The sequence below is a fragment of the Coregonus clupeaformis genome, unplaced genomic scaffold, assembly GCF_020615455.1.
Source record: "Coregonus clupeaformis isolate EN_2021a unplaced genomic scaffold, ASM2061545v1 scaf0233, whole genome shotgun sequence".
NCBI lineage: Eukaryota > Metazoa > Chordata > Actinopteri > Salmoniformes > Salmonidae > Coregonus > Coregonus clupeaformis.
Window position 1 is genome coordinate 457,501 of NW_025533688.1, and position 12,500 is coordinate 470,000.

The window sequence follows — 12,500 nt, forward strand, 5'->3', positions numbered from 1 at the left end:
TGCGAGGTAAAACTATGAGGTGATGGCCCTGCGAGGTAAAACTGTGAGGTGATGGCCCTGCGAGGTAAAACTATGAGGTGATGGCCCTGTGAGGTAAAACTATGAGGTGATGGCCCTGTGAGGTAAAACTGTGAGGTGATGGCCCTGCGAGGTAAAACTATGAGGTGATGGCCCTGCGAGGTAAAACTATGAGGTGATGGCCCTGTGAGGTAAAACTGTGAGGTGATGGCCCTGTGAGGTAAAACTATGAGGTGATGGCCCTGCGAGGTAAAACTATGAGGTGATGGCCCTGTGAGGTAAAACTATGAGGTGATGGCCCTGCGAGGTAAAACTATGAGGTGATGGCCCTGCGAGGTAAAACTATGAGGTGATGGCCCTGCGAGGTAAAACTATGAGGTGATGGCCCTGTGAGGTAAAACTATGAGGTGATGGCCCTGTGAGGTAAAACTGTGAGGTGATGGCCCTGCGAGGTAAAACTGTGAGGTGATGGCCCTGCGAGGTAAAACTATGAGGTGATGGCCCTGCGAGGTAAAACTATGAGGTGATGGCCCTGCGAGGTAAAACTATGAGGTGATGGCCCTGCGAGGTAAAACTATGAGGTGATGGCCCTGTGAGGTAAAACTATGAGGTGATGGCCCTGCGAGGTAAAACTATGAGGTGATGGCTCAAGAACTGTTGTTATAAACCCACTCTTCTATGGATTGGATGTGGCTCTAACTCCCCCCCTCCCCTCCCCTCCAGACCCTACCTGGTGAACCTCCTCCCCTGTCTGACCAGGATCACTAAGAGACAGGAGGAGAGTGTTCAGGAGACCCTGGCTGCTGCCATCCCGAAGATCATGTCTGCTCTGGGGCACTTCGCTAACGACGGGGAGATCAAGGTACACACACACACGCTCCTGTCTTTAGAACTGTCCTACCAAAGGTGTTTTTTTCTGTCAGGAAAGGCTCAAAGACCCCCCAAAACAACCTCCGTTAAAATGTTAAAACGGTTCTATTGAAAGCCTCGAGTTGCAAAGAAATAATGGAAGTATTGATGTACTTTGTCCTCCTTCTGTATCCGTTTTTTAGAATCCTCTTTATAAGCATGACCTGATAGTATCTGATGTGGTATTTTCAGGTGTTGTTGAAGTCGTTTGTGGCCAACCTGAAGTCTACTTCTCCTACGATCCGGCGGACGGCCGCCAGCTCAGCGGCTAGTATGTGTCAGCACTCTAGACGGGCCTCCTACTTCTACACCTGGCTGCTCAACATCCTGCTGGGTTAGTACCAATAACACAACCATGCCGTGTTCCAAATCAACCCCGCCTAGCACAGGGATCATCAATTACATTTAGCCGTGAGAGGAGTTTTCCTTGAGCGGGTGGGGGGGGGAATACTTGGGAACAGATTTCCTAGTGATTTTCCTGGTGATTTTCCATCCACATGAAGATATTACCATAATGTTTCTGTTTATCCAATCCCTTCAGATGTATTGTAGTGTCTACGGTGCAGGGGTTAGGGCTTCAAGAGGTCTCTCTCTCTCTCTCTCTCTCTCTCTCTCTCTCTCTCTCTCTCTCTCTCTCTCTCTCTGTCTCTCTCTCTCTCTCTCTCTCTCTCTCTCTCTGTCTCTCTCTCTCTCTCTGTCTCTCTCTCTCTCTCTGTCTCTCTCTCTCTCTCTCTCTCAGCCTCTCTGTTTGTAATTCTGTCTGTCTTGTTTTTATGTCCTTATAATGTTTTAGGTATGTTGGTCTCTGTAGATGAGAACATCTCTCTCTCTCTCTCTCTCTCTCTCTCTCTCTCTCTCTCTAGGTATGTTAGTCTCTGTAGATGAGGAGAACATCTCTCTCTCTCTCTCTCTCTTCAGGTCTGTTGGTCTCTAGATGAGGAGAACATCTCTCTCTCTCTCTCTCTCTTCAGGTCTGTTGGTCTCTAGATGAGGAGAACATCTCTCTCTCTCTCTCTCTCTTCAGGTCTGTTGGTCTCTAGATGAGGAGAACATCTCTCTCTCTCTCTCTCTCTTCAGGTCTGTTGGTCTCTAGATGAGGAGAACATCTCTCTCTCTCTCTCTCTCCAGATCTGTTGGTCTCTGTAGATGAGGAGAACATCTCTCTCTCTCTCTCTGTCTCTGTCTCTGTCTCTGTCTCTGTCTCTGTCTCTGTCTCTGTCTCTGTCTCTGTCTCTGTCTCTGTCTCTGTCTCTGTCTCTGTCTCTCTCTCTCTCTCTCTCTCTCTCTCTCTCTCTCTCTCCAGGTCTGTTAGTCTCTGTAGATGAAGAGAACATATCTCTCTCTCTCTCTCTCTCTCCAGGTCTGTTAGTCTCTGTAGATGAGGAGAACATCTCTCTCTCTCTCTCTCTCTTCAGGTCTGTTAGACTCTGTAGATGAGGAGAACATCTCTCTCTCTCTCTCTCTCTCTCCAGGTCTGTTGGTCCCTGTAGATGAGGATCATCCTAGCCACCTGGTCCTGGGGGTGTTGTTAACCCTTCGCTACCTGATGCCTCAACTACAGCAACAGGACAGGACCACCAGCCTCAAAGGAAGCTTCGGAGTCACGAGGAAGGAGTCTGACGTACAGCCCACGCCTGAACAGCTGCTGCAAGTGGGTGTTAAACGTGTCTGTAATGTGTGTTAAACGTGTCTGTAATGGGTGTTAAACGTGTCTGTAATGTGTGTTAAACGTGTCTGTAATGTGTGTTAAACGTGTCTGTAATGTGTGTGTGTGTGTGTGTGTGTGTGTGTGTGTAACGTGTGTTTTCAAGTTTTAATGTCACATGCACAAGTACAGTGAAATGCCTTCCTTGCAGCTCTATCCCCAAACAATGCATGAATCAATAACAATGTGTGACTAGACCGAAACACAGGAGAAATACAAAGAACACCAATACGTAATGAAGTATACTATATATATATATACACTGTGTGTCAGTTCCCAATCCCCTGGTGTCTGTGTCTAGGCGTATGAGTTGACTCTACACTACACCCAGCATGGTGATCACAACGTGGTGACGGCGGCTCTGGAGCTGCTGCAGCAGATGTTCCGGACTCCGCCCCCAGAGCTGCTGCACATGCTCATTACGCGCGGCAGCGTTCTGCGCGCCGGCGTGTTCCGACAGGACATCGAGAGCCGCGCCCGCTCCGGCAGCGTCCTGGAGTTCATTGGTTAGTCGAAACCCATCGATCAAAACGAATACTGCTTGGTCGTTGGTGGATTGCTCTGTCAGTTAAATCCGTAGTCTCAAATTACAAAGCCCAGTCATTGGGTAAATGCTCTGCCAGTCACGCCTCCTGTGTCTCTGTTCTGACTACTGTTTTCCTGTCTGCTGATTCCCAGGTCCCAAAAGGCTCACTATACACTGAGTGTACAAAACATTAGGAACACCTTCCTAATATTGAGCTGCACCCCCTTTTGCCCTCAGAGCATTATTCCCTATATAGTGCCCCACTTATGCTACATTGTAAAAAAAAAAGTATGTGGACACCCCTTCAAATTAGAGGATTCGCCTATTTCAGCCACACCCGTTGCTGACAGGTGTATAAAATAGAGCACACAGCCATGCAATCTCCATAGACAAACATTGATAGTAGAATGGCCCGTACTGAAGAGCTCAGGGACTTTCAACGTGGCACCGTCATAGGATGCCACCTTTCCAACAAGTCAGTTTGTCAAATGTCTGCACTGCTTGAGCTGCCCCGGTCGACTGTAAATGTTGTTATTGTGAAGTGGAGCAACAACGGCTAGGAGCAACAACGGCTCAGCGTGAAGTGGTAGGTCACACAAGCCCACAGAACGGGACCACTGAGTGCTGAAGCAAGTAGCGTGTAAAAATAGTCTGTCCTCGGTTGCAACTCTCACGTTCCAAACTGCCTCTGGAAGCAACGTCAGCACAAGAACTGTTCGTCGGGAGCTTCATGAAATGGGTTTCCATGGCTGAGCAGCCGCACACAAGCCAAAGATCACCATGCGCAATGCCAAGCGTCGGCTGGAGTGGTGTAAAGCTCGCCGCCATTGGACTCTGGAGCAGTGGAAACGCGTTCTCTGGAGTGTTGAATCACGCTTCACTATCTGCCAGTCCGACAGACTAATCTGGGTTTGGCGGATGCCAGGAGAACGCTACCTGCCCAAATGCATAGTGCCAACTGTAAAGTTTGGTGGAGGAGGAATAATGGTCTGGGGCTGTTTTTCATGGTTCGGTCTAGGCCCCTTAGTTCCAGTAAAGGGAAATCTTAACGCTACAGCATACAGTGACATTCTAGATGATTCTGTGCTTCCAACATTTGTGGCAACAGTTTGGGGAAGGCCCTTTCCTGTTTCAGCATGACAATACCCCAATGCACAGTGAGGTCCACACAGAAATGGATTGTCGAGGTCGGTGTGGAAGAACTTGACTGGCCTGCACAGAGCCCTGACCTCAACCCCATCAAACACCTTTGTGGAAGAACTTGACTGGCCTGCACAGAGCCCTGACCTCAACCCCATCAAACACCAGTGTGGAAGAACTTGACTGGCCTGCACAGAGCCCTGACCTCAACCCCATCAAACACCAGTGTGGAAGAACTTGACTGGCCTGCACAGAGCCCTGACCTCAACCCCATCAAACACCTTTGGGATGAATTGGAACGCCGACTGCGAGCCAGGCCTAATCGCCCAACATCAGTGCCCAACCTCACTAATGCTCTTGTGGCTGAATGGAAGCAAGCCCCCAGCAATGTTCCAACATCTAGTGGAAAGCCTTCCCAGAAGAGTGGAGGCTGTTATAGCAGCAAAGGGGGGACCAACTCCATATTAATTCCCATGATTTTGGAATGAGATGTTCGACGAGCAGGTGTCCACATACTTTTGGCCATGTTGTGTATGACCAGAGCCCTATTGCCCCATAGGGCTCTTGTCAAAATAAGTGCACTATATAGGGAATAGGGTGCCATTTGAGACATATCCCCTCTCTCACTAACTAACCTGCGTCTCTTCCTCTGTCTGTCTGGGGGTATAATGGCTATTTTCCATGGGTCTTTTCTTCTTTTCTCTCCCTTCACTTCCTGTTCCTGTGTGTGTTCTTCCTGTTTCCTGCCTGCAGCCGGGGGCGGGTCTTCCTGTAATAGTCCACTCCTCCTCAGAAAACAAAAAGGTGATTTAATAACTCTCTCTCTCTCTTTCCTGTGTACTGCTCCCTCTCTCTAACACAGTGTTTTCCCAAACCTCTCCTCCAGCACCCCCAGCCGTTCAACATGTTTTTTTAAAATATATATATATTCCTGAAATAGCACATCTGATTCAACTAAAAAAAAAAGACATTGGGCATTAGTTGATAAGTTGAATCATGTGTGCTAGCTTTTAGAATAGTGAAAATACATGGGAGGGCTCGGGCTCGGCTCCCAGAGGAGAGGTTGGAGAACCATCGGTCTAACAGAGGCTTTATCTAGTCCTGTGACTGGCCCACGTAGCGACTGTGTTACAGTAGTCCTCTTTTATTCTCTCTGCGTGTCCCAGGCAAGATGCTGTCGGGGGAGGAGGAGGGGTTAGAGGACGACCCTGAGAGGGCAGAGGTCACCACCGGGGCCTTTACAGGTGAGAGACGACAGAATACTGGAACATCACCGTTCATATCACTCAAGCTCTTTATTATTATTACATGTTGGAGATGCTTGTTCAATTGTCCGATCATTTGAATGTTAATTGTTTTAAAGATGAATAATTAGTTAATTGCCATGGTGTCCGACATCATGTCGAGGCAATCGTGTTATCATTAGGGGTCTATTCATATTGTTACCGATCAATGTTATGATTATTCAAATATTTACTCATGTTAACAGGATATATGAAACTGACAGGGAATAGGCCTATATCCTGCAGTTCTGTTTAGTGTGACTTGTCTCGGCAGTCACACTTTAAATATTGTACAATGTTAGTGTGACTTGTCTCGGCAGTCACACTTTAAATATTGTACAATGTTAGTGTGACTTGTCTCGGCAGTCACACTTTAAATATTGTACAATGTTAGTGTGACTTGTCTCGGCTTTTTAAAAGTACAACTTATTTGTGTTGCTTCTGTTTCTCCTTTTCTCTTATTTTGTAAAAATATATTATGCGTTTTTTGGAATAATGCCCCTTTTCCAATGAGTTGATGCTGTCTGTATATGCAGGGAGGGGATGCACATGACACTCTTGTCAAAGCCATGGGCATGAGTGTAAAGGGTGGGGGAATCTGCATGAGTTTGCTCATTCAATTCCATTTAGGAGAGACAGTGTGGGAGGGATTGGGAGGGGAGGGGGAAGACTTAAGCATAGCATCTTTTCATTTTGAGTGGTTTGGGGCATTCTTTGGGCAGCACAGGACGCTACAGATAAATACATCACATCTTATCCACTACTTCCTCCTTGGGTCTTTTTTGGCAGGTCATCACAACATTTGATACTCATGATTGATATAACCTTATTTTCATTTACATTTGACATTTTAGTCATTTAGCAGACGCTCTTATCCAGAGCGACTTACAGTTAGTGAGTGCATACATTATTTTATTTTTTCATACTGGCCCCCCTATGGGAATTGAACCAACAACCCTGGCATTGCAAATGCCATGCTCTACCAACTGAGCTACATCCCTGCCGGCCATTCCCTCCCCTACCCTGGACGACGCTGGGTCAATTGTGCGCCGCCCCATGGGTCTCCCGGTCGCGGCCGGCTACGACAGAGCCTGGATTCGAACCAGGATCTCTAGTGGCACAGCTAGCACTGCGATGCAGCGCCTTAGACCACTGCGCCACTCGGTGACCTATGCACTTTTCCTCAAATGCACTGGGTCTGAATACGCCACTTAAACGTTGTAGTTACTTAGGTTGATTTTGCAACGATCCCAGGAAATCTCATCTGTTTAGAAAAGGATATATCTCGATTTTCAAAACAAAATATTATCATGTCATTGCTTCATCATGTTTTACTACAAAAAGTAAAGGGGGTACTAATTGTTGCCAGACGCAACTTCCAATGCACTAACTTAGGTGGAGGATCCCTCGGGGAGGGGAGAATCACTTTTATTAAACTGATTATAAGCGGAAGTAAAATTGCTATTGTGTCGGTCTATGCACCGAGCACTTACGACAGCTCATTTTATGACCAATTATCTACCCTGACACTAGATTTAGCTGACTTCCGACTAATTATTGGCGGCGATTTTAATGCAATTTGGGAGCAAACACTAGACAGATCTGGGCAGACCGAGGGGAGAGAGACCATCATCTTGCCTCTGTGCCACTGCAGAATTGGGCAAATGAGGCGGCAGTTGACGATTTGTGGCGAATTATGAATCCCTCCTCTCGGAATTTCACCTTTTTTTCTCTGCTCGACATAAATCCTTCTCCCGAATTGATTTTTATGTTCACTTCAAAGGGCCTGTTCAATAAAGTTCTTCATATAGATTTATTACCCATGGTCCTCTCTGCTTTGCAGAGCCGCTATCAGTAATGACAACAAGCGTGCGCCACGTTGGCGGTTTAAGACATCATTGCTCCGGAATGACACGTTTTAAAAAGGAATTTGAAGAACAGTTACTGGAATTCATCAGCATTAACCAACCATCTGTGTCTGTATGCTGTGGGACGCGGTGAAGGCTTCATTAGGAACAGGTCCATAGCGTTCGCATCTGGCCTCGACAAGGAACCAAACCGTAGAGTACTTGAACTCTAAACAAAACTGTCACAATTGGAAGCGAGTATGCATATCTGTACCACCCCAGAAAGAAATTCACGAATGCGACATAAAAAAAAAATCCAGGTTGTTCTTCCTTGTTTCAGGAGGTTTTCATCTGACCCCTGGAGTACTAATTGATCATCCAACTAACCAGAGTGTTGTTGTATTGAAAGGTGAGGTTGAGCGATGGGGTGATGGGTTAATGTGTCTCCCTTCCCTGACTCAGGCACAGCCCAGGTAGTCGACATCATTACCGAGCAGCCCCGTTCCTCACAGCATGCTCTGCAGCCCGGCGAGTCCGTGGACATCAGTGGCGCCTCCTCGGAACAAGGAACGACTGCCCTCGGGACCTCCGGAACCGTCTCCGGCAGTGAGGGAGGGGCGGGGACTCCGGAGTCGCCCAATGACAACGGGGCGGATGAGGACATGCTTAGCCACAGCTCCAGCGGGGCTAACGTTACCCCGGAAACGGCCGACTACGCCACACCAGAGAATGCGGAGATGCCCGACGGGCCCCTGCTGGACCCCCTAGGAGACCCCTCACTGCCCCCGAGCGCCGACTCATCGCAGACCACCACAGAGGGGCCGGACTCGGCCGTCACGCCGTCAGACGTCGCTGAACTCGTAAGTCTTTTCTGCCATGTAGGAGTTAGATCTGTATGAATAAATAAGTATTTTTATTGATATTTACTGGAAGCGAACAGACTCGATTGCCCTCCGATGTTGCTGATCTGGGGGAGTAGAGATTGGAGTTGGAATTGAAATGAGTGATTTGAACGAGTTGAATGGACAAGGTTCCCCCAGAACACCAACGGTGCGTTTTTCACATGGCGCTAACCATTGAATTAGACTCAGTAGAATGGACCGAACCCATCAGGCCACAGGTTTTTGGTTGGGACCCTCTAAATGGCATTGCTGCATGTGTTAAACACTGAGGCTCGGAATTGTTTGCGTAAGATTGCTTTGAATGGGAATGTCCATTCTTCTAATTCCAATTCTATGGTCTGCCCCCCTCACCCCCCACCTCGTGACACGCAGCCGCGTTCGCCATTGCCGCTGGTGATCGTGGAGCTGCCGTTTGAGGCCCCTCCCTCTCCGACCTCCACTGAGGGTCCAGACGCTTCCGACAGCGACTCCTCCTCTACCTCCGCTGCTTCTTCCTCTTCCTCCCTCTCTTCTGGCGCCAACGCTTCCTCTAGCGGTAGTAGCAAGGTGATTGGTTGATGATGTCAGAGGGGAGGGGGAAGGGAGTACATGGCTGTAGTTCCGGTTTCTTCTTGTCACTCTCCTCCGTCCTGCCCCCGTCCCCCTTTCCTTAAAACCGGTCCATGCACGCTACTCTCTGCTAAGAACCGTCCCATTCTCCCCCCCTCTCTCGTTTCCATGGCAATCTGGAGTCAGGGATTTAACCTCTACTGATTGGTTGCTTTCACCATCCTTCTTGTTTGGTGATTATTAGTTTTCTTTGAGAGATCATTGAAACTCTTCAGAAATCTAAAACTTGTCCCCTCGCTCCTCCCCCCTCCTTCCCCCTCCCTCCCCCTCCCTCACCCTCCCCTCTTCCTTCCTCCTCTCCCCTCACCCTCCCCTCCTCCTCCTCCTCCCCCTCCCCCTCTTCCCTCTCGCTCCTCCTCTCCCCCTCCCCCCCTCTCCCCTCCTTCCCTCTCGCTCCTCCTCTCCCCCTCACCCCCCTCTCCCCTCCTTCCCTCTCGCTCCTCCTCTCCCCTCACCCCCCCTCTCCCTCCTTCCCTCTCGCTCCTCCTCTCCTCACCCCCTCTCCCTCCTTCCCTCTCCCTCCCGCCCCCTCTCCCTCCTTCCCTCTCTCCTCCTCTCCCCTCACCCCCTCTCCCCTCCTTCCCTCCTCTCCCCCCCCTCTCCCTCCTTCCCTCTCGCTCCTCCTCTCCCCCTCCCCTCTCCCTCCCTCCCTCTCTCCTCCTCTCCTCTCCCCCTCTCCCCTCCTTCCCTCTCCCTCCTCCTCCTCCTCGCCCCCTCTCCCCCTCTCCCCTCCTTCCCTCTCGCTCCTCCTCTCCCCCTCCCTCTCCTCCCTCCTTCCCTCTCCTTCCCCCTCCCCCCTCTCCCCTCCTTCCCTCTCGCTCCTCCTCTCCCCCCTCACCCCCTCTCCTCCTTCCCTCTCGCTCTCCTCTCGCCCCCTCTCCCCTCCTTCCCTCTCGCTCCTCCTCTCCTCCTCTCCCCTCTCGTCCCCCTCTCCCCTCCTTCCCTCTGCTCCTCCTCTCCCCTCGCCCCCCTCTCCCTCCTTCCTCTCGCTCCTCCTCTCCCCTCCTCGCTCTCCCTCCTTCCCTCTCGCTCCTCCTCTCCCCCTCGCCCCCTCTCCCCTCCTTCCCTCTCGCTCCTCCTCTCCCCTCGCCCCCCCTCTCCTCCTTCCCTCTCGCTCCTCCTCTCCCCTCACCCCCCTCTCCCCTCCTTCCCTCCTCGCTCCTCCTCTCCTCCTCTCCCCCTCGCCCCCCTCTCCCTCCTTCCCCCTTGCTCCCCCTCTCCTGATCTAGTGATCTCTCTGCTTTGCTTTTCTCTTGCGTTTTCTCTTGTTGGATTATGTAGTGAGTTCTGTAAGAACCTGTTAACCCAGAGCGTGGTTCCTCCTCTGTGTAGGTTGAGTCCAAACCCAGTTCAGTGTTTTAGTTATAGGGTTGCAAAAATCCGCTGTCTTGTCTAGAAATCCTGGACGTAAGATTTCCTGCTTATTCCCCTCTGATTCCGGGAATCTTTCAACTGGGATTTCTGGAAAACCTGGGAATTTTGGAAAAGTTGCCACAATTCTGCATCCCAATTTAGAGCTCTATCAATGTCCCCTGAGTCCTTCTCAATCCCAAAGGATGATAGTAGTAGCCTTTTGTCCAAAACTAGGCTGGTTATTGCCAGTAACTATCAAGGCAGTAGACATGTTTCTGTCTGTTAACGAACACACTGTACTTGTTTAGTGTTGAATAATGAACCTCAGTCACTGATGTCTGTCTGTCATTGTTTGTCTCTCTGTTTGTGTGTGTATCTGTCTCTCTCTGTGTGTGTGTGTGTGTGTGTGTGTGTGTGTGTGTGCTCTGTGTGTGTGTAGGTGTTGGACAGCAGTGAGAGCCTGTATTCAGGGATGCAGATTGGAACGTTACAGGATGAGGAAGAGGAGGGAGCCGTTCCTTCCTCACTTGGCCAAGCACACCCTGAACCTTTCTCCCAGTCCGCACTGGGTACGACACACTATGCTACACACACACACACACACACACACCACACTGGGTACGACACATTATGCTACACACACACACACACACACCACACTGGGTACGACACACTATGCTACACACACACACACCACACTGGGTACGACACACTATGCTACACACACACACACACACACACACCACACTGGGTACGACACACTATGCTACACACACACACACACACATACACACACGTTAAAAACACACGTTACAAACACACACAGTACGCACACACTGCCGTTGTTATAATAATAATAATAATATGTTGTTGTAGCCCTGAGTAGACCCCACCTCCTAGAGGGCAGAGGTCACAACAGACAGGCGTCAGACAGCAGTGTGGATCACTTCATACCAAAGGAGGAACCAGTGGAGACAACAGAGCTGGAGAACAAGGTACACAGTGGAGGGAGACACACACACACACACACACACACGGAGGGAGACACACACACGGAGAGAGGGAGACACACACACACACACGGAGGGAGACACACACACGGAGAGAGGGAGACACACACACGGAGAGAGGGAGACACACACACACACACACGGAGGGAGACACACACACACACACACACACGGAGGGAGACACACACACACAGACACACACACACACACGGAGGGAGACACACACACAGAGGGAGACACACACACACACAGAGAGACACACACACACACACACACACAGAGGGAGACACACACACACACAGAGGGAGACACACACACACACACACACAGAGGGAGACACACACACACACAGAGGGAGACACACACACACACACACACACAGAGGGAGACACACACACACACACACGGCACAGAGACACACACACACACAGAGGGAGACACACACACACACACACACACAGAGGGAGACACACACACACACACACACAGAGGGAGACACACACACACACACAGAGGGAGACACACACACACACACACACACACACAGAGGGAGAACACACACACACACACACACACACAGAGGGAGACACACACACACACAGAGGGACACACACACACACACAGAGGGAGACACACACACACACAGAGGGAGACACACACACACACACACACAGAGGGAGACACACACACACACAGAGGGAGACACACACACACACACAGAGAGACACACACACACAGGGAGACACACACACACACACAGAGGGAGACACACACACACACACAGAGGGGAGACACACACACACACAGAGGGAGACACACACACACACAGGGAGACACACACACACACACACAGAGAGGAGACACACACACACACACACAGGGGAGACACACACACACGGAGGGAGACACACACACACACAGAGGGAGCACACACACACACAGAGGGGAGACACACACACACACAGAGGGGACACACACACACACACACACAGAGGGAGACACACACACACACACGGAGGGAGACACACACACACACACAGAGGGAGACACACACACACGACACACACACACAGAGGGAGAACACACACACACACAGAGGGAGACACACACACACACAGAGGGAGACACACACACACACACACACACACAGAGGGAGACACACACACACACAGAGGGAGACACACACACACACAGAGAG

At 50.3% G+C, this 12,500-nt stretch overlaps 1 protein-coding gene across 2 annotated transcripts in view; it reads left to right on the forward strand.

Moving 5' to 3' along the window:
• htt (huntingtin) overlaps positions 1–12,500 on the forward strand; it is a gene marked incomplete at its 3' end in the record, with an annotated part of 83,119 nt that overhangs the window by 15,985 nt on the left and 54,634 nt on the right. The window contains 9 exon segments of one of the 2 annotated variants that reach the window (XM_045214314.1): positions 742–880; positions 1,120–1,261; positions 2,400–2,578; positions 2,934–3,138; positions 5,052–5,102; positions 5,465–5,542; positions 7,891–8,288; positions 10,732–10,861; positions 11,169–11,287. In XM_045214314.1, the coding sequence (XP_045070249.1) occupies positions 742–880; positions 1,120–1,261; positions 2,400–2,578; positions 2,934–3,138; positions 5,052–5,102; positions 5,465–5,542; positions 7,891–8,288; positions 10,732–10,861; positions 11,169–11,287 (1,441 nt within the window). 2 annotated transcript variants of the gene reach the window in all.